Source organism: Octodon degus, unplaced genomic scaffold (genome assembly GCF_000260255.1).
Source record: "Octodon degus isolate 3935 unplaced genomic scaffold, OctDeg1.0 scaffold00239, whole genome shotgun sequence".
Taxonomy (NCBI): Eukaryota; Metazoa; Chordata; class Mammalia; order Rodentia; family Octodontidae; genus Octodon; species Octodon degus.
Window position 1 is genome coordinate 620,392 of NW_004524815.1, and position 27,313 is coordinate 647,704.

The 27,313-nt window shown below is 38.5% G+C and overlaps 3 protein-coding genes across 3 annotated transcripts in view; 2 read left to right on the plus strand and 1 right to left on the minus strand.

Moving 5' to 3' along the window:
- The window catches only part of LOC101583486 (olfactory receptor 1030-like), a 10,437-nt gene extending 1,177 nt beyond the window's left edge, over positions 1-9,260 (plus strand). Inside the window, exon 2 of the mRNA XM_023706083.1 lies at positions 9,252-9,260. Coding sequence (XP_023561851.1) covers positions 9,252-9,260 — 9 coding nt within the window. The remainder of the gene's footprint in view (positions 1-9,251) is intronic.
- LOC101590957 (olfactory receptor 5M10-like) overlaps positions 9,257-27,313 on the plus strand; it is a 23,102-nt gene continuing 5,045 nt past the window's right edge. The window contains exons 1-2 of the mRNA XM_004645760.2: positions 9,257-9,946; positions 12,544-12,549. Of these exons, the coding sequence (XP_004645817.2) occupies positions 9,257-9,946; positions 12,544-12,549 (696 nt within the window). The remainder of the gene's footprint in view (positions 9,947-12,543; positions 12,550-27,313) is intronic.
- On the minus strand, positions 15,133-16,080 carry LOC101583874 (olfactory receptor 5M10-like). Its single transcript, XM_004645817.1, has one exon. It carries the CDS (start codon positions 16,078-16,080, stop codon positions 15,133-15,135), a length of 948 nt encoding a protein of 315 aa, XP_004645874.1.

Genomic DNA, 27,313 nt, shown 5'->3' on the forward strand with positions numbered 1-27,313 from the left:
TCGTGTTTTCTCCTGACATATTTATGGTCTTTCACAGCGCGCACATGAAACGTACAAGTCTGTGTAGCCTTCCAGAGCAAACTGAGCCCTGACAGAGCTACGTCGGGGAGGGCTCTCTAAACGGCCTCCAAATTCCAAGGCAAGAGCAGGAGCCTTGTTTTTGCTTGGTTGGCTCAGTAAAGAACACACTTTCACCCAGAGTATGCTACCCAGTACTACTCTGTGTCACCAGGACAACATAGATACGCACAGTACTCAAGAACCTTGTCAGACCGATAGGTCATTTTTTCCCTCATTCAAAAAATATAAGAAGGACAGTCTTTTTATTTTATTACCCTGCGATATACCATGCAGATGATACTTATGACCAATGGAACTCTTCTTCAGGTGCTATTTAAGGAAAATGAAGCAGATTAAAGTGCCTGCAAGCAGGCACAGCGGTTGGGGGTTCAATCCCCGGGCCTGCCATGCCAGCCTTGCCCCTGGGGCACATGAGAAGACAATTGAGACTCAGCATGGTGGCGCGTGCCTATAATCCCAGCTCCTGGGGTGCTGTAAACAGGCAATCATTATGAGTCTGATCTAGTAGTGAGACCCTGAACACCCTGTAGACCCTTCTCTAAAAAATACAAAAGAAAAAAGAAAATGGCAACTTTGTCACTGAATATTTTTCTGTTTGCTTGTTGTGAGTATGACCTTCCCGTCAGTATGCAACCTCTTCTCTACTTGTTCATGATCATCTCCTGTACTGTTAAATAAACAGAGAAGATTTGATGTCTTAGCCATATATATATATACATATATATGTATATATATATATATGGATATTTATTTCTATGAAATCTATTGCTAAATAATATTTCATTTGTTGCTTTTCAATTTTAAAATTCATACATCTTTTACTTGGTCCATTTTATAATTGTGATAAATTTGGTACTCATTAAAAGATATAAACTATTTTGTTATATATGTTTATGAATTTGTATATATACATATATAAAATAAATGTTTTTTATTTTATTTTTTAATGGTTATGTTTTAAAAGGCTAAAAATGGTCACCTTTATATATCTAAAATGATTTATATTTCACTGTATGTTTTCTTGGATTTCCTTTTGAAATTAAATTGCTTCATAATTTTGAAGCCAGTTTTAAAGTTTGACTCATTGAAATTTATAATGAACTGTTTTCAGCATAAGGACAAAACCAGGACAGAATCCAAAGACTTGTTTTGTAACCACAAGTAATCAATTAAGAATCTTCACAAAAGTATTATTTTTTTCTGACATTTCACAGAATCAGGTATTCTTAGTCTGAGTCATCTCTGCCTGAGTTCTTTCACTCATTTTCTGTAAAGTATGAATATTATGTTTCTTTCCCATGTATAGAGCTATGTCAGTGTCATTTTGCTAGATTTACCTTTTATAAAATGAAATACCAGTTTCTCTTGCTGTGGTAATATCGCGATATCCCACATGGTTCCTGCCTTCTCATAGATAGGGCTTCTGGAGCTTTTTATCTCAGGCATCAAGTTATTGCAGGTGTACCTCATGGAGGCTTTTGTAAGCACTACACACGATTTTTCCTTGGCAATGAATCTATTAAATTTTAAGTGTTTAGGGCATTAATTGCTTGCATTAACCAATACTCTGAGCTGATAGCATACATTAGGTAGAGAGTTGGCAGTGCAAGACTCTTAGGATAAGATAATACAGAGAAAATATAGTTTATTGTCTCTATAATTGTTTTTATTTCCATAGGGAAGCAAATAATTGCAACCGCTGAGTTAAATGTGGTAAACTTAGACTTTAAAATGTTTTAATGAGGAACGCACTTTAGAAACCATTTATTTCCAAGCCTGAATTTCTGGAAGTCAATAGATGATGTTATGCAAGAAAAGTGTACGGAGAATTAACAAGGTTAAAGCTGACTATAAAAATCATATGCAAAGTCATCAACTATGGGCCACTCACTTTAAGAGTGTAGGAAACCAAATTCACAGTCCTTTAATTCAACTTCGAAGTGCCGTAACAAACATTGCTTCTTATCTTAAGTGAGAGAACAGTTATCCCAATTTTGAAGCATACTTTTTTCTAACTAAAGCTTTCATTGAGTGTTGGGTGGCAGCATGGCTTCAGGGCTGCTTCGTAACCCGAGCTATCACAATAACATCATCCTCTACAGTGTGTATTCATTTCAGACACATGGTTAGGCAGAAAACTGCGTTCAGAATCAAACTAAAACTATGTGTAGAAATTCTGCCAATCTTGACGAGGGCTTTTGTTTATTCTTGACATGTTTGTAGCTAGCAGTGCATAAATTTTTACCTGTTCTTCCTTAACTGTTTAAAAGAATTATAGTGATTAAATACCTTGAGTTAATAATTCTAGGGTACTAGCTACTAATGACCTCATACCTAGGTCATTCCATGAAGACATAATTACATATTATTTGAATACATGGGCTCTGACTTTCCTTTAAAGAGTAGCTTTAATCTTGGAGATGCCAATGGTTTAAATAATCTTTGTTGGCTCCTTTTCTTCCAGAATATCTCAAACGATTTTATTTCAATTTTTGTAACTTTTGTCCCCTGTCCATGGTATGGAAGGAAGTTCTATGGCTCCATCTGTAGTTACCCCACTCTAAGTCTAACCTTCCAAGTTCTGTCTGCTCTGTTCTCATGCACCATGCACAGTGCATCTTAAGAACATTTCTCTCTTTGTGTCACCCACACACTGCTGGTATTCATGGCTGACAGAGTAGAACCCTGATTTTTACAGGAAGTATAGACCTCCTTTGGGTTTAGTGTCTCTACATATTCAGAACATGCTTAGAATATCAGCTGATGAGAGCTTAACTACATCCCCACAACATACACTGGGCAAAGTATCCTAGGTTCCATCTTCATCCTACATAAATTTTAAAAATTTGTTAATAATCTGGAAATGTGAGTACCACTCATGACCAGTTGAAACTGAATAAACAGTGGGAAGACTGACAAACACATGTAAGAACTGCTCAAAGAAACTGAGCCCAAGGATTTGTTGTTTTATTTACCCATGCAGTCAGAGCCAAAGCAGAAAGCTGGAAGATTAGGCCAGCTTCTCTTTGAAGCACTATGGAAGGTCATAGCTTTGTCAATTTTTTCTCTCTAATTATTAATAAACCCAAGTTAAACTGCCAAACTTTGTTTTATTTCTAACATAATCTATTTTTATACATCAAGGATTAATGATGAATGTAGTTCAGGGAAGGAAGATTATGTTAGACTGTATGTTAGTTATATAAGATATTTTTCTCATGTTATTGTTGTTATTCATAATCAATTACAACTAACCAAAGAATATTAAGGTTTTATTTGATTTCAAATACAAATGTGTGAGAATATATCAACTAATAAATAAATATATACAAGATCATACATATATTTTGCATAAGGACTACAATAATAGTCCTTTTTTATGCACTAATTATATAACCACGTCAATCTGATCTCATTTAAACAAACATCAGCATTTATTTCTTCATCCAGCAAGTCTGAATTAAATAGGGAGTGCCAGCCTAGAGACACAGATCCCTATAGAAGATATCAAGATTAAATTGATGTTTGTTCTGCTCTCAGGGCATTTACAGTCCAGCAAAAGACAGAAACAAGTCATAGGAGGTGACAAATAATATAAAACAAGCAGAGAGAAAACCTTAGGGGCCTTTAGAAGAAGAAAATACTATTCAACTTGAGGATGCTGTAATGGTCTTGTGACTACAGAAAATAAAACACCTTTTTATCTGTCTTAAAATTAATCCCAATGTGAAAAGTAGTATTAGCATGTTTGCTTTTACCAAAATACAATACTAATGATGACTTCATAAATTAATACTTAGTCTGAGGATATGTCTTTGTAAACATCCTCCCTGGGAGCCCTTGAGGACATCCCCTGGGCAATTTCTTAATTACTGTTTCAGGGATGAGTATTTCCAGGCTAACTCTTCAGCTACGATAAATTCCCCCATTTTGAGAAACTTTGGCAAGGATAAGAAACCAATATCCTGACCCAGGTAAGACCTGAAGTTCAAGAACTCCTAAGAAGTTGGGTTTGTTTTCATTGCTTCCTGTTTTGGACTGAAAATAGTATTTCTAGAGACCACTGTAACAGTCACAGAAAGAAAATATTATCAAGAGCAGTCTTCTGAATTTCAGCAAAGAGAGAAGTGACTTGCAATGAGCCAGGAGGTCAGACAAGTCCTGCAGACATATTAGCCTTACTTATAGGTCCGCTACTCACAACTCATAAAATTTAGAGTAGTTTTTGTGCTGAGCTCTAGCCAATTATTGGATTTCAAACATCCATCAATTGTTTTTATCATGTTTACTTCTTAAACCAATAGACTTAGAATTTGGTATAAGATACAGTCCCGGTCCATAACCCTTTAATGACTCCTTACAATTCCTACTGAGACAAAAACTGCAACAGATTTAGCTAAATGTTAATATAAGACAGCAGGAGAGGAGGAGTAGTGGTGAGCCACTCTGTCTTCATATCAAAGAGCTTCCCTTGGGTTTCTGTCATTTCAAATTAGCACTGAAAGCTGATGACAAAGTGATGCCTATGGACATCAAACCCAGTCTCTTTTGCAGCACAAAATGTCTCCCAACCAATATACTTCACTTTACGAGTTGCCTAAATAATAATTCACATTGCAGTCCTGTTACTTTGGTCTCCTAGAAATGGCTGCTCACTATGATACACATTGTATAAGCCAATCCCCAGGTGAAAAGCCATTCTTCCTCTGTGTTTCCTGCCTGCTTGTCTCCTGTAAGCCCTAGACCATGAGAGACTGTAGCCTGATATTCTAGGAATGACCTGATCCATGTCCATCCATGTAATAAACCTGCCTCCAAATCCTGGATGTCATTTCCATACTTTGTTTGCTGTAGCACTTTGACTCCTTCTAAGGAATATACTAAGTTCTGTTTGTGTCCTTTGTCAATACTGTTATAGGCTGAGTTGAGCTATCAGCAAGCGAATCCACTTCTCCAAACTTCTCAGAAAAAAAAATCTGTATAGGGATTAAAATTGTTGTGTCTCCTGCATTGTATATAATACCAATTCTTTCCTACCCTGAGAATGTTTGGGATTATCTTCACTAATTCTATTACCTAATTGAAAACTATTTCACAACTGAATTACGACCTTTTACTGGGATTGTGTTCTTCCTCCCATCTTCTCATTCATCTTTCTCTCAAAGCAAGGAAGCCCCATTGATCAAAGAGAAGGGATCTTCACAATAAGGAATTTGTCCATTTGTTGGAGGCCCATGGCACTGTGGCTTGCAGCATATGATGTGAGAATAAAACATTTTTAGGCATCATTTGCCACAAAACACATGCATTTTAACACTATGGACATGTTAGGGGGAAGGTAGCTAATAGCCCTCTCCAAGGCTTCTCACCAACTTCTAGTGTGAATCACAATTCGATCTCATTCTACTTTCACAACTGGGATCCTCCATGTGATCACGCCAGTCAAGCCTTGGGCTGATCAGAATAAGGATGAAAGAACACACAGCAGTTAAAACAAATGTTTCCCCTCCCCCTTCTGTGGAGTTAGGAAGACTCGAGGCAAAGATGTAGAAATTAGATTCTCTTCATGAGCTTTTTTGAACCAATACTATAGGAGGAGGACTAAAATCTGAGGCTTAACTTTTTTCCTACTTCTGAGATTATGAAGAAAAGTTCCATGTGCACTGATGACAATGAGACTTTTGACAGTTTTATAAAAATATTTTACAATACATTGTAAAGGATTAATGCATGTTGCCAACATATAAAAATACCTGATTTCTTTAATGAAAAAGCCTACTTAATTGATTATTGAAATTGTCCAGTTCAATTGTTAGATGTTGTTTGAGCTTTTCAAACAAATGGAGCTATACTAAAAATATCACAGCAATGTGTGTATCTGCCTGTGTTGGGCTCAGACTCACTTGTCATTGCCTTTTTGTTAAGAGAATAAAATCTAGCAAAAACAAATTAGAAATGACAGAATTTCGCTAACCAAAACAATAGAAATTCAACAAAGGTCATTATATTGCATAATGCTGTCCTCATATTAGTTGTTCAGATCACTTAATATATTATGCAAAATTGCTAAAAAGAAAAAAGTTGTAAGAAACTGATAGTAAAAATAATTAAGCATTGGCTGCTCCCTTCGCGAGACCAGCAGGAATCAGCGGTACAATTATCCAAGCTATCTTGTGTAAATAGATAGATCTTTTCCCTTCTTTCTTCTGTTGTCCCTTTCCTCATCCCAGTTGTTCCTTCGCTTTTTCACTGTTCTTGAAAGCTTCTCACCTGACTCTAACGCGCAATCTCAGTTGGTAACCACGGATGCAAATGTGAGTAACTGATTCTGGTAAAGCCACACGCCAGGCACGCCTTGGGAGACAGGAACGGCTTCTGTCCTCTTGTACAGTCTGTGGCCACGATGAAAAGAAGTTCATTCTTTCCATCCAGGGTCAACTTTCACCCAACTTCCAGCAATTCACTCTACAAGTTTTAAGGATCAATGACATGGACTTAAGGGCCATCATCACTAGCTCCAGCTTTGTTATTTAAATAATTCCTATCTAATTTCTCTAGCTGTGCTTTTCCCTGTATGTTCCTGTCAAGGTAGTCAGTGCATTTCACAGTAGCTTAACCTCCGTTGCTAATATCAGAGCCATGAGAAAGATACATCCCACAAAAAAAATCAGTAAATTGCAATTTTAAAAGTTATCTCATTGATGTATTAATTCGTTCAGCTAATAATTAATGAATATTTTGATTCAGGCATTTGTCTTTGTTGTGGAAATATGATGTCAATAAAGTTCCTGCCTGCATGTACCTAATATTATAATGAAGGGAATGGCTAGTATATAAATAATTTCAGAAGCATTAAATGTCAGGAAGTAAACTAGAGTACATTTCATGACAATGAGTTATTGGGATGGAGGTAGATTAGATAAGCATCCAGAAATGCCTGTGTCAGAGGAAGTGTTATTAGAAGAAACATCTAAAGAAAGTGAGTCAATGTGCCTTTGACTCTGAATTTCTCTGAATAAAGTACTTCTATACAGATGTGTAAAGATCCCACAAGCTGCTTGATCTTGTATAAAGAATAAATTTGGATTGTGATGAGAATTTTTTTTTAATTTTACATGTTTGGTACAGAGTCTCACTATGCAGCTCAGACTCATAGTCATCCTCCTGTTTTAGCTTACCCTACTCTGGAATCACAGGCATGCTCCATCAGGCCCAGTATTGATGGCTTTCTCAATGCACCCAAAGTGGGGCTGGCACAGCATGCGATACCAGGGATCAAACCCAGGTCCTTGCGCTTGCGTAGGTAGGCACTTAGACTGCTGAGCTATCTTTGCAGCCCAAGGAGATGAATTTTAACCGCCAAGATTATTTTAGTCTGTCTCTGGCCTTTATGAAAAATGCCCAATGATTTCTACCCATAGTACATGACTAGTTGTATGACTTCTGAGGTAAACCTATCAGAGGCTACTTTGAAGCTTAGCCTGCCCCTAATCCACTGCCCCTTTCACTGAAAGTGCTACAAAACACCATATGAGCACAAGGACCAAGATCTCCCTGGTCTGATTCAATGTGTCTGCGTATCGCCTCCACCAGGTCTCTAGTTGAAGGTCTTGGTTTAAAATCCCTGCTGCCATGTGATCATCGAGACCATGTAACTTTTCCACAGTAGAACACATCTTTTGATGTAATTTCAGCCTGTCTTGACAAGCCATAATCATTTACATTTGTCTCAGAGTTATCTATTGTTATTGGTTTGAAGTGGAGTTGTTACTTTACCTTCACAAAAATCACTCAAAGCTCTGGAGACAGAATATTCAGGGCAGGGGGGTCATCACGTCTAAAGACCCTAAGTGAGAAAGTCCTCACCATTTTCAAGGAGCGACAAGGTTAAAGTTGCAGGCAAGACAGATACGAATTGCGGACTTCTGAGCTCGGGACAGAAAGCCATCACTAGGAACCTGGCACATGGTCATACGCAGCACAAGCACAATGGCAAACTTGGGCCATCGTATGAAGTCAGAAACACAGTGTGCCTTATTTGCCTAAGTGGTCACTAGCAAGTGTTAAAGAGTGGAGAACTCTAAGTGTGGAAGAAGAAACCTCAACTGTGATAGATTAGATATATGATGATCTTTCTTAGTTCTGACCAGTAGTGGAGAAATTGCCCCGCCCTGTGGTTTTAACATTCACTATGCACCGTTTAGGAGCCATGGTGCACAAGAACTCTTCGTGGTTCATGCAGAAGAGTTGAAGTTAAAGATATAAGTTGAACTATAAGTATAGAATATGAAAAACGGGCTAATGTTGCATGCAATATTTTATCAAGCACAAGTGAATATTTACATGAATGTGTAGCTATTTGTGCGGGACAAATGAGTGGGATGAACAGAAAAGCAAGGCACCAGGAAATGTTCATTGCTATTGGAAAATAAGAAAAAAAATGAGGAAGAGATGAAATGTGAATGTGTACACAACAGTCTGAAGCGATGCGTGACTTCCTGATACGTGCAAGCTGGTGCCCTGCTAGCAATGATGAGACAGGTCTGCGGCGTCACCCGTAGGCCACATTCTCTTCTCCGGCTGTGGGATTAGCCGAGTGTGAGGGTTGGCATCTTGAGCCAGTGGTCCCTTTGGAATGACAAGTAGCAAAGTTAAGCCTCCCATGTGTTAGCAGAGAGCACGTGGGAATTGCAAAACGGAAGGAAAAGGCTCCAAAATCCCACCTACTTCCTGCTTTAATCAGTAACACAAAACACTTCCTAAGGGCCAGCCAGATAGCCCAGCAGACTAAAGCACCTGCTTAGCCAAGCTCTGGGACTGGGGTTCAATCCCTGGACTGCCATGCCAGGCCCTCCCCCCGCGGTGCACTGAGAAAGTCACAGCGACTGAGACTGGGCATGGTGGCCTGTAATCCCAGTGCTTGGGAGGCTGAAAACAGGAGGATCACTAAGAGTCTGCTCTGTGAGGAGAGACCCTGTAGACCTTGTACAATACATTAAAAGCAAACAAAACACTTCGAGTCTCTGTGGACACCTCCTTCTCTGAAGGAGATAACTTCTATACAACTCTTTTACAAAGTCAGTTTTGTGCTGCACCTTGAGTTGAACTATTTTCGGATCGTTCATCATTTGTTTCCTTCTATTCCTGACACTTTCTTTTTATTCTGTTAGAGACGATGAGGATGAAGATCGATCCCAAAAGCAACAGCACTGAGGCCACCGAGTTCATTCTGCTGGGGCTGACGGGCCGGCCAGAGCTGCAGCCCATCCTCTTCACAGTGTTTCTCCTCATTTACCTCATCACACTGACCGGAAACTTTGGGATGATCTTTCTGATCCGATTCACACCCCGACTCCAAACCCCCATGTATTTCTTCCTCAGTCATTTAGCATGTGTGGACATTTGCTACTCCACCAATGTCTCCCCACAGATGCTCGTCAACTTCTTAGCCGAGAAGAAGAGCATTTCCTACGCTGGGTGCCTGACCCAGTGCTTTGTGTTCGTCACTCTGCTCCTCACCGAGTATTACATACTGGGTGCCATGGCCTACGACAGATACATGGCCATCTGCAACCCCCTGCACTACAGCAGCAAAATGTCCAGGCCCGTCTGCATCTCCCTGGTCACCTTGCCCTACCTCTGGGGCTCTGCAGTGGGCGCGATGCAGGTCACACTGACCTCCCGCTTGTCCTTTTGTGGACCCAACACCATCAATCACTTCTACTGCGCTGACCCCCCGCTCTTAATGTTGACGTGCTCTGACACTTTCATAAAGCAAACCGCCCTGTTTGTGTCCGCAGGGATAAATCTCACTGGCTCCCTGCTCATCATCCTCACCTCTTACGTTTTCATCTTCATCACCATCGTGAGGATCCGTTCCAGCGAAGGGCAGCGCAAAGCCGTCTCCACCTGTGGCTCCCATCTGACCGCGGTCTCTATGTTCTACGGGTCCCTCTTCTGCATGTATCTGCGACCAGCCAACAAGCAGTCTGTCGAGCAGGGGAAAATTGTGGCGGTGTTCTGCATCTTCGTGAGCCCTATGCTGAACCCATTTATCTACAGCCTGCGGAACAAGGATGTCAAGCAGGCTTTCAGAGGGGTGTTTGTTAGAAACCTTAGTAAAATAAACAAAACTTCAATATCTACTGTTTCCCACTGAAAGAATTAGAAAAAGAAATCCACCAGAGTCCCTTGTTTATCTTAAGTGAATGTAATTCTCTGAAATCAGAACAGTATGTCTTTGTATCCCATGATCAGTGTGAGATGGAAGGAGCATCTGATGAAATGATGAATGTGACAATTACAGTAACACTGACAGTACACGCAGAACAGAACTCAGCCTTCTGGTCCAGCAGGGTCTGTGCTTCTGACCACTACTGGAATAGTTGGAAGATAAGCTCCTCCTTTCACTTGCTAGCTCATCAATGTTGAACGTCTCTGACCTGCTTTTGTGAGCCCAACATGATTTATAAAATATTCTCTGAATAAGAAAGTGGTTTCCATTCATACATCATGTTGTGTAATTTTCTTTAACGAATTTTGATCATCTTCCAAATGACGTTTGTGCTGGTAATTGCAGATTTTTAAACTTTTATTTTCATGCTTTTTTGTGTCCATTAATGGTGCGCTGAAAACAGTATGTATTTTATTATTTAAACAAAGAAAGTAATATTTTATGTAATTCTATGATCTTGTAATTTGCTCCACTGGTTCCTTTTTAGTCAAAGTACTTTATTTTTATAATGGGAGATGATCACTCCCAAATTAGTTCATTCCCTTTTTCCAGAGGTGATTTATAAAAGATCTCACTACAATATTATTAATAACTATTTGTTACTTCATTTTATATATTTGTCTGACATTTATAATATCCATTAATGCCTCAAAACTGAATTGTAGCATAAACATATTCCATATTACATGACCCTTGAAATTTGTTACTTTTTAGAAGGGAAGAAAAATATTTTAAAAAATTAGAAACAATGCAGGATTTCACTAAGCAAACTAGTAAGAATTCAACAATCATTATTATGTAGCATATTGTTGTCTTCAAATTAGTTGTTCAGATTACCAGATATAAGCATGCAAAACTGGTCAAAAAGTTATCAGATTAAGGAGTGAGAAAAATATTCAAGCATTAACTGCTCCTTTCAGTGGACTGGCAGAAATCAGCAATGCAGCTGGCGAGATAGCTCAGCAGACTAAGCGCCTGCTTTGGCAAGCACAAGGACCAGGGTTCAATCCTCAGTCCCACAGGCCATGCCAGCCAAGCCCCTGGGGCATGCTGAACTGGCGATCAAGTCTGGGTGTCATGGTGCACGCCTATAATCCCAGCGCTGGGGAGTCTGAAAACAGGAGGATCACTACAAGTCCAAGCCGCGTAGTGAGACCTTGTACCAAATACATAAATGAAATGAAAAAAGAAAAAAGAAAGAAATTAGCAGGGCAACTCTTCAAGCTATCTGGCGTATATACATAAATATATTTTTCCCTTCCCTTTTTCTTTCTTTTCTCCTTTCCCTCATCCCAGTTGGTCCTTCCTTTTGAACAGTTTTCTTCCCTTTCACAGTATCCATGGAGTCCTTCAGATTTTATTCTTTCAGCTTCCTACACTAGCGATACAAAACAATGTTTACACATGTGGGCCTGATTTATTTCCCTTATGAGTTCAGGTCTCTAGTTGTATCCATTTACCTACATAAGTACATAGTGTAACTTAATGCTTATATAAAACCTTTTAGTATATCACTATTTTTAATCTTTAGACAATCTTCCCCAATTTTAAATCTCTGCAGATTTACTGTTGAGTAGATTTAACTTTATGGAATATATAACCAAGCTAACCAAACGCAACAGATAAGCCTGCCAATCACACATAGCTTTATACCAACCTTGCTGATTTAACCAGTTGTCAAAATTCCAAAGTTAAAGAATCCAAATAATTCGCAACATACTAGTAGTCACCCAGACCATCAAATAAATGAGGCTGACCCATATTCCCAAATTCCAGGCCTGTCTAATCACTGTTGAAAAGCCTACAAAGTAGACAAGGGCAGATTCTTGTGCCACCAGCATTCTGAGCCCAGAGACACTGACGCAAGCGTTTCAGAAGCCCCCCCCCAACTGTTTTCCTGCCCTATTATCCTTCATATCTCAATTGGCCAAGAACCTGCTGGCTATAACATTCTAAGATCTAAGAGAAGTACAAGTCCTGAAAGAATGGACTGAAGTTCTCAAGTTCCTCCTTTAGGGAAAAGTTATTTTGTTTACATTATTATAAGGCATTTGCAATGTCTGTAAAGTGTAATTTAGAGAGGATATTTGAGCCATCTAATAAAAACGGACCTGGATTATTACTCTGTAAGTTGATGGCAGTAAAATATTATAAATTTTTGTTCAATGTATTAACATCTTATGGTCTAAAAATGTGGGGTTTCCTGACAAAGGATCTGCACACTGCAGTACAGGGTTTTAGGGTACATCCTGAGGGGATTTAACTGACCTTGACAGATACAAAAGTTGCATTTCTTGTTATATAGGACTTACTTTATCTTGGTCTTAACCATCCAGCAGAAAAATATAAACATGAGGTATAAAAAGTAAAGCCATATTAATATGCTGAGCTGTAAAAGGCTCAAGTGAACAACTTCTGACATTGCCAGGCCTGCGGATAACCCACTACTCTTACGGACTACTGGACTGTATTGCATCTTGTACTATGAATAGCCACTAAAAAGACAACAGTATGCAATATATTATTTATTGAAACTGTCTTACTAATCGATTTTGAAACCGACTCACTGCTATTTGTTTCTCAGTAAAATTACTTTTAAAAAGTATGGGGTTTTATTTTGCACATTTAAATAAAAAGTTTCTTAATAGACTTTTGATTTGTGGTCAGTATTAACACTTCTTGAGTTGGTAAACAGCAGGAGGCAAACTTAAGTTGTTACTAGCCATATTCATGAGGGCCTACATTCAGAGTATAATGACATTGGTTAAATCTTGCATCAACTGTTCTATACAAACACTTGTCTGGGATCTTAAGGGATGTCAAAAATTCCATTTTACCCTTGTAGCACTGGGCAAGATGATTTTACATCCCATATAATAGCATGGTTATGACAAATACCTAAATCTATTTGAAGTCAATTTCCCCCATTTCAACAAGATATTTATTGTATAAGTTATGGCTTCAGATAGATTTCCATAATTGTTTTACTTAGTTTATGTTTGCGTATTGTGAAGTACAAAATCTCTGCCAGCAAATGGATATCCCTGTTTCCTGCACCCTCTGTTGTACAAGGGCTACTTTCACTCATTCTGTGTGTGTTGTGTGTGGTGCACAGAGCACACCTAGACAAGATTTGTACACCAGATACCCTTTACCAGAACTCAGCTTCCCTCCTTTTCACTTCATTCTCATGTCAAAAGTGAAGGCAAAGGTGATGTTGATAATTTTCTCTCAAGCAAAAATATTTTTAAATCCTTTATTTGTAGGACATTTCTCTAGAAAAATATTCTACCTCATAAATACAAGATTTTCTTCTCCCTTTTTAAAGATGGTAGATGGGGGTATTGACATTGCTGCTTCCAACCCTGCAAATTCCCTGAAAGAAACCATAAAATGAACACCTCCATAAAACACAGCCTTCGAACCCTTGGAAACTTATTCAGCACCACAATATTCTTAGAAAGAAAAAATAACAGGAGCTTGAGTTGGAAGATATCTGGGAGACAAGCTAGGTAAAAAATACAGAGCAAGTTTGGATTTGTTCTCTCCTACTTACGGCTTAAATTCCAATATTAACAAACAGAGAATATTTGCTTTATGATTTGTGAATTAGAAATATGGAATGTGTGACTATTTCTTTTCTTAGTTATAATAACAATAATAATCATTCCTTGTGCAAAATGTGGGCCTACAGCTAAAGAAAACACATTTACATCTCCTTGGTCCTCATGCTCCACGGGGTTTCACAGTATGTATTCCGCTCTTCCTGTCTTTTGTCATGATGTGTCCTTCCTTAATGGCAATATCGCCATTTACTGGCTTCGAGGCAGCTAACGCGGAGCACGCCACTGAGCAATGATGCTCCTCTTCCCGCTCGCAGCGTCACACCCTAACAGGCGTTCTCAGAATTTATGGCCCGATGCTGCTCTGTCCAAGAGATTTACATGCTTCACCAGCTGATGCACGCAGGCAGGTCTCAGCGCGGTTGTCTGGTGCCTGACCGCCACGCAAAGGAAGGCTGTGTGTCCAGCAGAGACCGACCACACAGACCACAGCAGAATGCAAAGCGATGGCAGCTGTACTGTACAGCATGTGTTGCTTCGGTCAATGAACAGATACTTTTATGAAAATACACTAGCAAATCTCTTCTCATGTCAGCATGTGCTCAATGACTACATAGAAATGACTATATATAAAAGAGGATTGAGTTACATTAATATCAAAAAATTCTAATATTTTCCTTGCAAAACTAATAAATGAAAGAAAGTATCAGACATTGGACGTTTTCTAGCTATAAAAACACAAGTATAACAAAACGTAAATACCATTGTTAAGGTTTTTAGAAGCCTGTGCTTTCATTGCAAAACTCTTCACAACAGAATATAGTAGCTTTTTCTTCAGTTTTGTGATAAGTGCCTCTCGAAGACTTACAGAGCAGTTTCACAAAGTGGCAAGATGGACAGGAAATCAGGCAGGGAGAAAGAAGGCAGTATTGAGGGTTACTGGTAATGTTTCTTTTATTGAAATAAATTTTCAAAATGTAAACGTTCATGATCCATTTCTAACAAAATGTTGAACGAAGTTATTAAATGAAATTATAGCACGCTAATATGGGAACATTTGGGATTTCTTTACAAAAATAAGCTTTCCAAATTCAATGCGAGAGCTTTTATTAAAATAATTTACCTTGAACATTCTATTTTCAAAAGCCAATGAAGAAAACTTCCAATAATGGTCCAGACCCCAGAACACTAGTATTAACAGCTTAGGAATTCACTTCAGCACCAGGACACTTACTGGTTATGAATGAACGCATACTAAACTGTAATTTTCTGAAACAAGTTTCCTTTGGACAAGACCTTCATGGCCCGGATCACATCCTTGTTCCTTAAGCTATAGATCAACGGGTTCAGCATTGGGCTCAGAAAAGTGTAAAACACGGAGATCACTTTGGACTCTTCCACAGACTTCTCTGACGGAGGTCGCAGGTACATGCAGATCAGGGTTCCATAAAATATGGTGACCGTGGTCAGGTGGGAGCCACAGGTAGAAAAGGCCTTGCGCCTGCCTTCTGCAGATCGAATCTTCAGGATGGCTACGAAAATGAACACGTAGGACAGGAGAACGATGAAGAGAGAGCTTGACAAGGTAAAACCAGCCACGACGAACATCGCCATCTCTTTGACTCGTGTGTCCGAGCAGGCCAGCACTATGAGCGGAGGGTCCGCACAGTAGAAGTGCTTGATTTCGAGGGAGCCACAGAAGGACAGGTGGAAAGTCAGCAGGGCCTGAGAGAGGCCGTTGAGGAAGCCGAACAGATAGGGGAAGGCGACGAGAGAGACGCAGACGCGCCTGTTCATCCTGCTGCTGTAGTGCAGAGGGCTGCAGATGGCCACGTAGCGGTCCAGGGCCATGCACGCCAGCATGTAGAACTCGGTGATGACCAGCGCGATGAAGAGGAGGCACTGAGTGAAGCAGCCTGCCCGGGAAATGGCCTTCCACCCGGAAAGGAGGCTGTGCAGCATGTTCGGAGTGACGTTGGAGGAGTAGCAGATGTCCACGAAGGAGAGGTGGCCCAGGAAGAAGTACATGGGGGTCTGCAGGTGCGGCGTGGCTCTGATGAGCAGGATCATGCACAGATTTCCTGCCAGCGTGATCAGGTAGACCAGCAGGAACAGCCCAAAGAGTGCCTTCTCCAGCGCAGGGTCATCTGTGAGTCCCAGGAGAATGAAATCCACCACTAGGGTGTCGTTAGGGAAGGACATTTTCTTCTCCCCTGAAATCTGAGGGTGACAGAGCATATGAAAAATCCATTTTTTAATAGATTCAATATTTATTGCACTCGATCTCTCATTCTTATTTTGTTTATCATGCAAAATAAATTTCCCAATTATTTAATTAATCTTATTAGTACATTTTAGATATAATAATCACATTCACCATCGGGAATTAGTTCCTGCATGTGCACTCTCATCAGTCTTGTCTATATCTCAAATATAAGCACACATGGACTCTTTATCCCAAATATTTGCATAATTACATATAATATAAATATATATTAATATTCTTACAAATTCTCCTATTTGCATCTGTTTTTTTAAGCATTCCATATATTTGCTAATTTTTCCCAAATCTGTGGAGGAAATGTAAAAGTTAGAAAAATAAGCCATACACATGAATAAGTCATTTATATAGATAATTCAGGTGGTTTTCCTCTTCCTGGTTCCTTCAGCCTTGATAGCCTACTATCCTAGGTGCAGAATGAAAAAAGAACATTCAAAGGCAAATTCCAGTGAAGGTCAAAAGTTATATCTCTTAACTGCTTTTGCAGCAAAGCACTGTTCGGGAATATACCTCTCAAATAAGGCTACATCAAATAAACAACTAATACATCAAATACATAACTTAAAATATAGCAAATCGAGAGTTGTTCTCTCTGCTTTGGAGCTATACATCCACATACAATATTTATTCTTGTTCTTCACCAAAGCTGAAATTGTTCTACTGTAGGACATCAAGATGCCACAATAAGTTCTGCACTCTCTGAGCTGAGTTTACAATATAGAGGGACTAGTTATGAAATCCACAGGCAAAGTTATAAATGCACTTTTAGACAAAAGCAAGCACTATGATGTAAATGAAGGTAGGAATGTCTTAGATGGCATTTCAACAGTTTGTAAGCAAGACATGTATGTCTGTCATGCTTTAGTTCCCCGTATTTTGCATCACTAACTCACTCGAGGAATATTTGTGTAGAAAAGCTCAGAAGCGTGGCCTCTTCACTAACCCGATCCACACTCCCAGAAATTTAAAGGATTTTTCATATGAATTTCAAATTTCTAAAGTAATAGACCTTCGTTATTTCATTCTCATGTATTTATCACAAGATTTCATTTAATACTAGGTTTATGAAGAATAAAAAAATAACATTGCTTGAATAAAAAAGCAACAAATTGGGTTGGGGAGATGACTCAGCAATCTAAGAGCCTGCCTGGTAAGCACAAGGACCCCGGTTCCCTACCCGGTATTGCATGCCCAGGCAGCCTGGGAACCCGAGGTGCGCCATGCTAGCCACCAAATCCAGGCGTGATGGTGCACTCCTGTAGTTCCAGCACTGGAGAGTCCGAGACAAAAAGGACCAACTATGAGTCTGAGCTGCATAGTGGGACCCTGTAACAAATAAATAAATAATTTTCACAAAATTTTGGAAAGCAATAAAGGAAAATTTTCCCCACATTACGATGCCAATCTACATATAACCAAGATTAATTTTTTTATTTAAGAAGTACAGATAACCTACCTCTAAATACTGTCTCCCGTGATTTCATACAAAGGAAGAGAGGATACCCATAATATATTTTCGACATAGTCCCTTGAGAATTTTAAAATTATTCTAAATAATTGCAATATTCTTTGCTCCCCAAGAGCATAGCCTTAATTCGATGCTTTGCGAGGCTGGCTTCTCCTTTGAGCCCACTCTCTCCAGCTAACGTTCATGTGAACAGCTTCCACGGCGCCGTCTCCTCCACTGCACGCCCACCGCGGTGTTCTCTGCACCGCATCCCCCGCCGTGTTTCCTCCACCACAACCTCACCATGATGCTCTTGGCTTAGAGCCTATTGACTGTGGAATGAAAATTCTGAAACCACTTTAAACTTTTTCTCCTTTTCACTGTATATTTTAAGTATTTTTCTCCTCAACTAGAAACTGAAGTAGTACAGAAAGATTTGCTGCTAATTTGCAACCTCATTCCTGGCACCAAGGCGCGCACACACACACACGCGCACACACACACACACGCACGCACGCACCTACATGTGTGCATGCCGAATGCTAATCATACATATATACAAGCCATAGTGAATAATTAAATTTTTAAAAATGATTCCAGAAAAAGGGGCCCTGCCATTAACCCCCCTCACAGATCCCTTCTTCTTGCCACTTTTGGAAGCGCTCCTGGAAGTCCTCTCCTGAGAGCGCCGCAGCTGCGCTGTCTGAACTGACTCCGTGCCGTGGGTTGGACACGTCCAGCTGCCGCTGCCAGTCGTCTGACCTATTGCAGAGGCAGCCTGAGCACAGAGCCAGATTCCGGGGACGAGTGAAGACGCACCGCAGTGCTTGAACTGGGCGGAAATTGCCAGCGACATTCGGAATCAACTCTGAACCTCAAAGCCACCATGAACAGGCACCAAGGAAAGACTGCCAGGGCTTCTTCCAAAAGATGATAAAACCAACGGGATGAGGACCTTTGCAGGCAAGGGGCACTTTTCAGGAGGATCAACGCAATGTGCCTTGCAAACAAGCATTCGCTGCGGTTCCGCATCACGTGTCAAACGCACGATGGACATTTCAGTATTTCATTCTTTAGTAGTTTATCTGTGTATTTAGGCAGGGTGGCTTGGACAACTGTACTGTGCGTCTCTGCTGCTCTGTGAAAGGAGCACTGAATGCTTTAACTTGTTTTATCTCCTTTTTTCAGTGTTTTACTTCTTCTCCTTAATTTCTTCCACACATCTTTGGGTTTTTGGGGGGCTTTCTTTTTTGCTTTTTTCTTCCAATTTTATATGCACATATCTGGTAATATGAATATCTGGCTGTAAGACAACACTATGCACTACCACAAACACCGTGAAATTCATATTACTCTGTCAAGTGAAATTCCATACTGCTTGTAACTTTTTGTTTTAAAAAAATTTGTACTGTCTTTTAAAAAATAAAAGACATAGTTTTCCTAAAAGGAGACAACTTTGTCTACAGTACATTTCTCCTGAAAGTGTATAAAATTGAAGGCATTTTGCGAAAAAAAGCTTTGGAAGAAAATAAATTGTCCCATAGAGTGACAGGAAGTTGTACCAGCTGGCACTGAGCCAATGTCTTAGATCCAGGCTTTTGTTAGACAGAATTACCTTTCTGATCCTTGATAGAAAAATTACAGCACAAGTATTGTGAATTAAAAATCACATTCAATTTATGAAGAATAAAACAAGTAGAGCAGCAAAGGTGATCTGCATTTTGAAGTGTTTAGAGTCACATAAAACAGCCCCGAAAGGAGTGAATGAGATTTGAAAGGCACAATAGACACCGGGAAAAGGAAACTAACCTTTCACAGGGAAGGAACGATTAGGGTGAGAGGAAGGAGGAAAGAAAGAGAAAAGCGAGGGAAACACGTACATAAGTGTGTGTTTGTGTGTGTGTGTGTGTGTGTGTGTGTGTGCATGTGTGCACATGCGCGCACGCACACAATCAGACACAGGATAGCTTGGATAATTGTACTGCTGATTTCTCCTGATCTATTGGAAAGGAACAGTTAATTCTTTATATCTTTCCTCTTGTTTTTTTAACCAATTTTGCATGCTTATTTCTGGTACTCCTGAGCAATTAATTTGAAGATCACAGATATAATGCAACAGTCATTACTGAATTCCTAACATTTTGTTCAGGGAAATTCTGTATCATTTCTAAGGTTTTGTTTTTTACTTTATTTTTGTTCTCTTAAAAAAGCAAAAAGTGTAAAACACCTCAAAAGTCATGAAGCCATAGATAATATGACTTTCAATGTGGAATATTGATTTTAAAATTAAAGATATTCCACATACTGTGTGGGGTCCACCCCCATGCACCCTGAGCTGGTCACCAAGTCCTGGTGTGGTGGCACACACCTGTAATCCCAGTGCTGGGGAGGATGAAACCAGGAAGATCGCTACAAGTCCAAGATGATAGTGAGACCCTGTACCAAATACATAAAAAGAAAAACTTAAAAGTATTGAGTAATTGAACTGCAGAAACTAAAAATCAACATTTCATCTTCCAGCATCCTGTATCTTATATTGAAATTCTTTGTTCTCAAACATTTATTAATTTCACATTGGAAATATAATGCTGTTATTTAATCTTTACTCTTCAGAGTTTTATGTTTTTCAGTATATAATTTTTTTATTTTATTATATTTTCCTAGATAGTTCATGAATTTAAATATTTTACGAGTGGCACTTTTGAATAGCTTTTTACAATTGTGAATTGTTTTTACATAGTTCTGTAAATAATTTATTTTTTACCTTGTAAACACAGGAACAGTAGAATGTATTCAACTGTATGACCATTGTGATATTTATACTGCTGAACTTATTAGGTAACACTAGCAGGCCCTTCAAAATTGCTTTTCAATTTAAAAAAGTAACATTAATGGGCAATTAATGTTTTCAAATGCATCTTAAGCAGACCCTCCTGAAAGTTTCCAGGCACAAATGAAATAAGAATGCATAGGCCTGGCCAGATAGCTCAGTGGACTAAAACACCTGCTTAGGCAGAATGCAGGGACAGGGGTTCACTCCCCATCACCGCATGCCATCCCAGCTCTGCCCCTGAAGAGTGCTGAGACAGTGATTGAGAATGGGCATAGTCGCACATGCCTGTAATCCCAGCAATTGGGAGGCTGTAAACAGGAGGATCACTACATGTCCAATCCACACAGTGAAACCGTGAAGACCTTGTTCTAAATACAAAGAAAGAGAAAGAAAGAAAGAAAGAAAGAAAGAAAGAAAGAAAGAAAGAAAGAAAGAAAGAAAGAAAGAAAGACAACACAATTCAGGTGTATAGAAAATCAAATAAAAAATAATCTTTCAGATAATAAAAGAAATGATAACATAATGAAAGAATTGCTGAGCATATCTAAAGAAGACATAGATTTTTTTTTAAATAGAGAAGCATAGAAAATGATGGGAACCTTGAATGAACAATATGTAAAAGAATTAGAATGGCTGAAACAGACTCAAAGAGACATAGAAATATGATATGAGACAAAAGCCTAATGTCCTGAGGAAGCAAGGAGAAATAAACAGAGCCCAAGGAGAGCTGTTTTCTTTCTTGTAAATTCTGGCAAGCTGGGATTCAAGGCTACAGATAACAGCTTCTCTGACTGGCACACTGTTTGTTGTTTTATCCCTTACTTTAGCCTTGCTAAAGGCTAGTTTTGTGTAAACTTAATGTTAGGTAAATGCCTGGAGTCAACTGAGTAGTTTGTGTTCATTAAAGTAGTTATGCACATTCCTTAGCCTGCCTTTAGCTTGCAATACATGTGAGATGTTTCTGTGGCTCTGGGCTCACTTAGAGAGAGGCTATTCTCAGTGAGACCTCTGAAGCCACACTCATCAGGTCTTCTTATCATTTCAGCACTGACTCATGACATACAACAAAGAGATACCCAGGAATTTAATGCTTCATTAAAAGCTGGTAGAATAGTTTCAATGAAATTGAATTTAGACTTTTAGACCTTGAAGACATCATTGGAGCTAGTAACCATGAAAGGAAAGATCTATTAAAAATAACAAAGAACCAGAGAATGACAATTCAGTAGCTACAAGATGATGCATACATGAATAACATGAGACTGATAGGTGTCTATGAAAAAGGAGAAGTCAACACAAAATGGCCTAAAGAGAGTATTTGGAAAAGTAATACCAGAAAGCTTTCCAAGCATGGAAAAAGAATCTGACATATAAATAAGTGAGGCATATAAAACTCCAATTAGCATCTACCAAAATAAATCCACACCCAGACATGTAATAATCAAGATCCCAGAAATTCAGTACAAAAACAGAATATTAAAAAGTGTTAGAGAGAAGAAACAGATTGTCTATTAATGAAGGCTCATCAGAATTATAGAAGATTTCTCAACATAACTAGCAAGTCAAGAAGAACTTGGTGTGAAGTACTTAAAGTCCTGAAAAGAAACAATTTTGAACCCAGATTAATGTATTCTACAAAGCTTTCTTTGAAAATAGAGAATTAAAATACTTCTGTGACAAAAACGACTAAATAAGTTCATGACTTCCAGACCAATCCTACCAAGAGAACTGAGATATATTCTAGAAAGAGATAAAAATGATCCATAATTCCAACAACAACAGAAAGAAACCACCAAACATGGAAAGCAATTAAACATAGAAAAGTGGGGAAGCAACAGCAAGAAATTAACATGACAAAGATAAGCCAAGACATATCAGTTATAACCATCAATGTAAATGGCCTCAATTCACCAATTAAAAGAAATAGGTTGGCAGAGTGGATCAAGAAACAAAATCCAACAATATGTTTTATACAAGAAACACATTTCACTCAAAATGAGAACATAAACATCCCAATGCTTCACTACAAGTTTCCAAAATAAAGAAGAGCAAGTCAAGCCCAAAGTCCAATGAAGGGAAGAAATTATGATGATCAGAGAGGAATTAATTAAATTCAGACAAAGAATTAATGAACCAATGAGTTGGTTCTTCGAAAGATTAAACAAAGTTGATAAACCCCTAGCCAATCTCATCAAAAAATAAACAAAAACTCAAGTTCATGGAATAAGGAATGAAAAGAGTAAAATTACAACAGTGCCCGTTGCAATTCAGAAGATGACCAATACTTTTAAAATCTTCACTCTTATAGGATGGAAAGCACAGAACAAATAGCAGATTCCCACATATGCATGAATTAGCAAAACTAAATCAAGAAAATTAAAAATTCTGAATAATACAATGTCAGTTAATTAAATTGAAAATGTAATAAAAAACTCATCAACAAAGAAAAGCCCAAGTCCCTATGGCTTTACAGATAAATTCTACAGGAAGTTTAGGGAAGATTTAATAACAATATTCCTCAAATTATTCAAAGAAATTATAAAGAAAGCAGTTCTCCTTAACTCATTTCTGGAGTCAAATATTACACTAATCCCAAAACCAGAAAAAAATCTGAGCAAAAAGGAGAACCATAGGTAAATCTCCCTAATGAAAATAGATTCAAAAATACTTAATAAAATATTATTGAATAGGATGCAACAAAATGATTATATACCATGACTGAGTGGGATTCCATCCAGAGATGCAAGGAGGGTCATCATATGCAAATCTAAAAATAATATACCATATTGACAGAGCCAAAACCAAAGACCTCAAGATCATCTCAAAAGAGACAGAAAAACCTTTTGACAAAGTTCAGCAATCATTCATGAAAAGAACCCTACAGAAAACTGGAATGGATATTCTTTACCTCAACCCAATAAAAGTTATGTATGACAAACCAACAGCCAACATCATACCACATGGGCAAAACCTGACAGCCTTCCATCGAAAATCAGGCACAATGAAAGGATTTCCACTACCACTCCAACTCAAAGTAATTTCGGAAGCATTAGTCAAAGCAATTACACAAGAGAGACAAATATAAGGAATAAGAATTGGAAAGCTCAATACTAAATTCTCATTAATTGCAGATGATATTATCTCCATGTGAAACTCTCAGAGGGTTCCACCAAGAGGCTCCTAGAATCAATAAACAAATTCAGTAGCACAGCAGGATACAAACCAAAAGACCACACCCAGAAATCAACTGCATTCCTACACACAAGCAACAAACTCACCGAAAGACAAATGAGGAAAATAGCTCCCTTCAAAATAGCGTGCAAAAAATAAAAAAGAAAGAAACACTTAGGCACTAATCTAAGAAAGGAAGTAAAAGAACTATATAATGAAAATTACAATACTCTGAAAAAAGAGATCAAAAGGATTTCAGAAAATGGAAAGACATTCCTTGCTCAGTGTTAGGAAGAAACAACATTATGCAGATGGTGATACTCCCAAAGCTGTTACACAGATTTAATGCAATCCTGATCCAAGCACCAGAAGCATACTTCAAAGATCTAGAGAAAACACTCTTAAAACTCATGTGGAACCAGCAGAGCCCTGGAATCACAGAAGCAAGCCCAGTCAACAAAGACAAGGCAGGAAGCATCACAATCACTGAGCTCAAATTATACTACAAAGCTAATGTGATAAAATCAGCATGGCACTGACAAAAAGCAGACCTAAGGATCAATGGAACACGTTAGAATATGTAGAAACAACTACAAACATATTCAGCCACCTTCTTTCACAAAGGAGGCAAGCAAATTCACTGGAAGAAAGATAGCTGTTTTAACAAATGGTGCTAGAAAAACTGGCTTTCCATATGCCAAAAACTAAAACTAGATCAATATCTATCACCATGAACTAAACTAATGTCAAAATGAATTAAAGTTCTAAACATTAGAGTAGAAACACTTAATTTTCCTGGAAGAGAAAACAGGTATAATTCATGAAGACATAGGGGAAGGCAAAGAGTTCATGAACTTCAAAGATCTAGAGAAATAAAATACTTCAGAAAATACTTCAAAGAAACAATAACTGAGATCCCATCTTACTGAGAAGATTTTCACATTAAAAAAATTGCCAACACAGAGATAGAAAACCCACAAATTGGAAAAAATCCTTAACCAACAGTCACTCAAATAAAGGATTTCTCTCTAGAATATGTGAAGTATTAAACAAAAATCAGGTTCCCAAAATTCAAAGACCCAACCCAAAAATGGGCATCAGAGATGAATACATATTTCTCAAAGGAAAAAACACAAATGACAAATATATGAAAAATGTTCAACATCATTGGTCATTTGAAAAATGCAAATTAAAACAACACTGAAATTTTATCTCACCCCAGAAAGAATGGCTTTCATAAATTAAAGCAACTAATAACAAACGCTGGAAAGGCAGAGGGGAGAAAGGAACCCTTCTCCACTGGTGATGGAAATATAGACTGATGCAACATCTGTGGAAATCCATGTAGAGATTCCTCAAAAAACTAGGATTCAAAGTCCCATTCAACCCAACTATTCCCCTTCTGTGTATTTTCCCAGAAGTACTAAAAACATCATTCCACAATGGTGTACATACACTGAAGGTTATAGCAGCACAATCTGTAGTAGTTGGATCATGGAAAAAACTCAAACGCCCATCAGCTAAGGAATGGATTTTAAAAAGTGGTGTTTTATACAATAGACTATTACTCAGTCATAAAAGTAAACTTCAAGCTTTTATAGACACATGGAGGCACCTAGAGTTTATACCCATAAGTTACATAAATAAGACCCACATGTGTAAACATCACATTGTCTTCCTGATGTAAGAACCTGAACTAGTAAAGAAAATCTGAAAGGTACGACAAATATAGTGAAGGGGAAAGTAGCTCCTCAAAACGAATAAACAGTTGAGATAGTGGAAAGGAGAAAAGAAAGAAAAAGAATGAAGTGTAAAAATGAGGCCTTTTTATACACAAGATAGCTAAGATGATTGTACTACTAATTTCTATCAGTTTTTGAAGAGATAGGTTAATGTTCACAATTTTTATTTTGACTAACTTCACATGCTTATATCTGGTGATCTGAGCAACTACACTGAAGACAACCATGTGCAATAAAGCAACACTGCTGAATACCAACATCTTGTTCTTTTTTTTGAAATTGTGTATCATTTTTAATGTTTTATCTATTATGTTTTATTTTCTGTAAAATAAAAACAGGACATGAAATCAAGAACATTCTCTTCTGAGATGAAGAAGGACAAGTGGCAAATAAGACATGAAAACACCTTCCACATTGCTGATCATTTTACAGATGCCATAAAATAATACTGAGGTTTCATCTCACTCTCAAAAGAATGCGCTGATCAACAAATCAATAACAAGCTCTGGCAGGGATGCAGGGGCCAAGGAAGCCCTCTCCATTGTTGGTGCGAGGGTAGACCTGTGCAACCACTGTGGAAATCAGTGTGGAGAAACTAAGACTAGAGGTCCCATTTGAAACAGATATACCTACTCTGGGCATTTTCATGAAAGAATTAAAGGCATTATATCACAGGGTTATATGCACAGTCATGTTTATGTCAGAACAGTTTTCAGGGGTCAGGGAGATTGCTCAGTAGAATAAGGGCTTGCCTGGCAAGTGCAAGGACCTGAGTTCAAGCCTTGGTTCCACCAAAAAAAAAAAAAAAGTTTTCAATAGCCTGATCTTGGAAACCATCCATATGCCCATTGACTGACAAATGGATAAAAAGATGTGTTTTTTTTTAATTCCTTGATTTTCCATTTATTTTTTTCTTCTTCCATATTGTGGTTGGAATCCATGGATGCTATATCACACAGGCTATTTCATCTATGTTGAGACAGTCATTCTAGGTAGTCAGGCCAGCCTCAAATTCAGGCTACTTCCTCCATCTCCCAAGTGCTGGGATTACAGGGTGCACCACCATGTTGGGTCCTCCCAGCACTCTTCTGATTGTTTTTGTTTTGAGACAAGATCTTGCCAAGAGGCCAAGACTGCCTCAAACTTTTGAGCCTTTTTCCTCAGCCCTCAGAGTAGTCGGGGCTACAGGCATATACCAACACACCTGGCTGATTTTCTACTTCTGAAAGCCACACTTTAAGTTAAAACTTTCTGTTCTATAAATTTCTGTTTGTCAAAAAAATTCAGAGAAATTAAATTATTATATCTTCTTAAGAGAAAATAAAACAGATCTTCTTAGAAGTTCTTTCTTTCTTTCTTCTTTCTTAGTGTTTTAAATATCAATGATTACAAAAACTTCCAGTTTCTCGTCATTTATAGGCCTTCAATGCTGAGTACATTATTTCTTTGACTTCTATTCCTGAGGATGCTTGGAAAGTGAAAATTCTTCTCCCCATTGAACTGAGGGTATTTGAAATTTTTTTGATCAACCCTAAGTACTTTCACTTCCCGGGCTATGAAGAATTCATCAGCCCTGAACTTATAAAGTCATTCATCCAAAAAGTGAAACAGAAGAGACAGCAAGTCATCTCCCTGGGCTTCGACTTCCACTGTCTGGAGGACTCCACAGTCCCCGTGTCATCACGGAAGCAAACACGGCCATGGCACACTGCTCGAACGCTTCCCCAAGTCTTCCCCCCAAGGATGCAGCTGGATGTCTGCTGTGTGATCCAAATATTCGTACTTCCAAATAACTGGAGGACGCTTGGCCTTGATTGCTTTTTGGCCCTCAGTTAAATTGTAATCTCTAACATCTTCTTCCTGCACCGTAATTGTTGAACCCAAGATGGGTTTTCTCATGTACAGTGGAGTACTGCTCAGCCAGAAAGGATAGATGTGAGATCCTTGTATCTAAATGGATG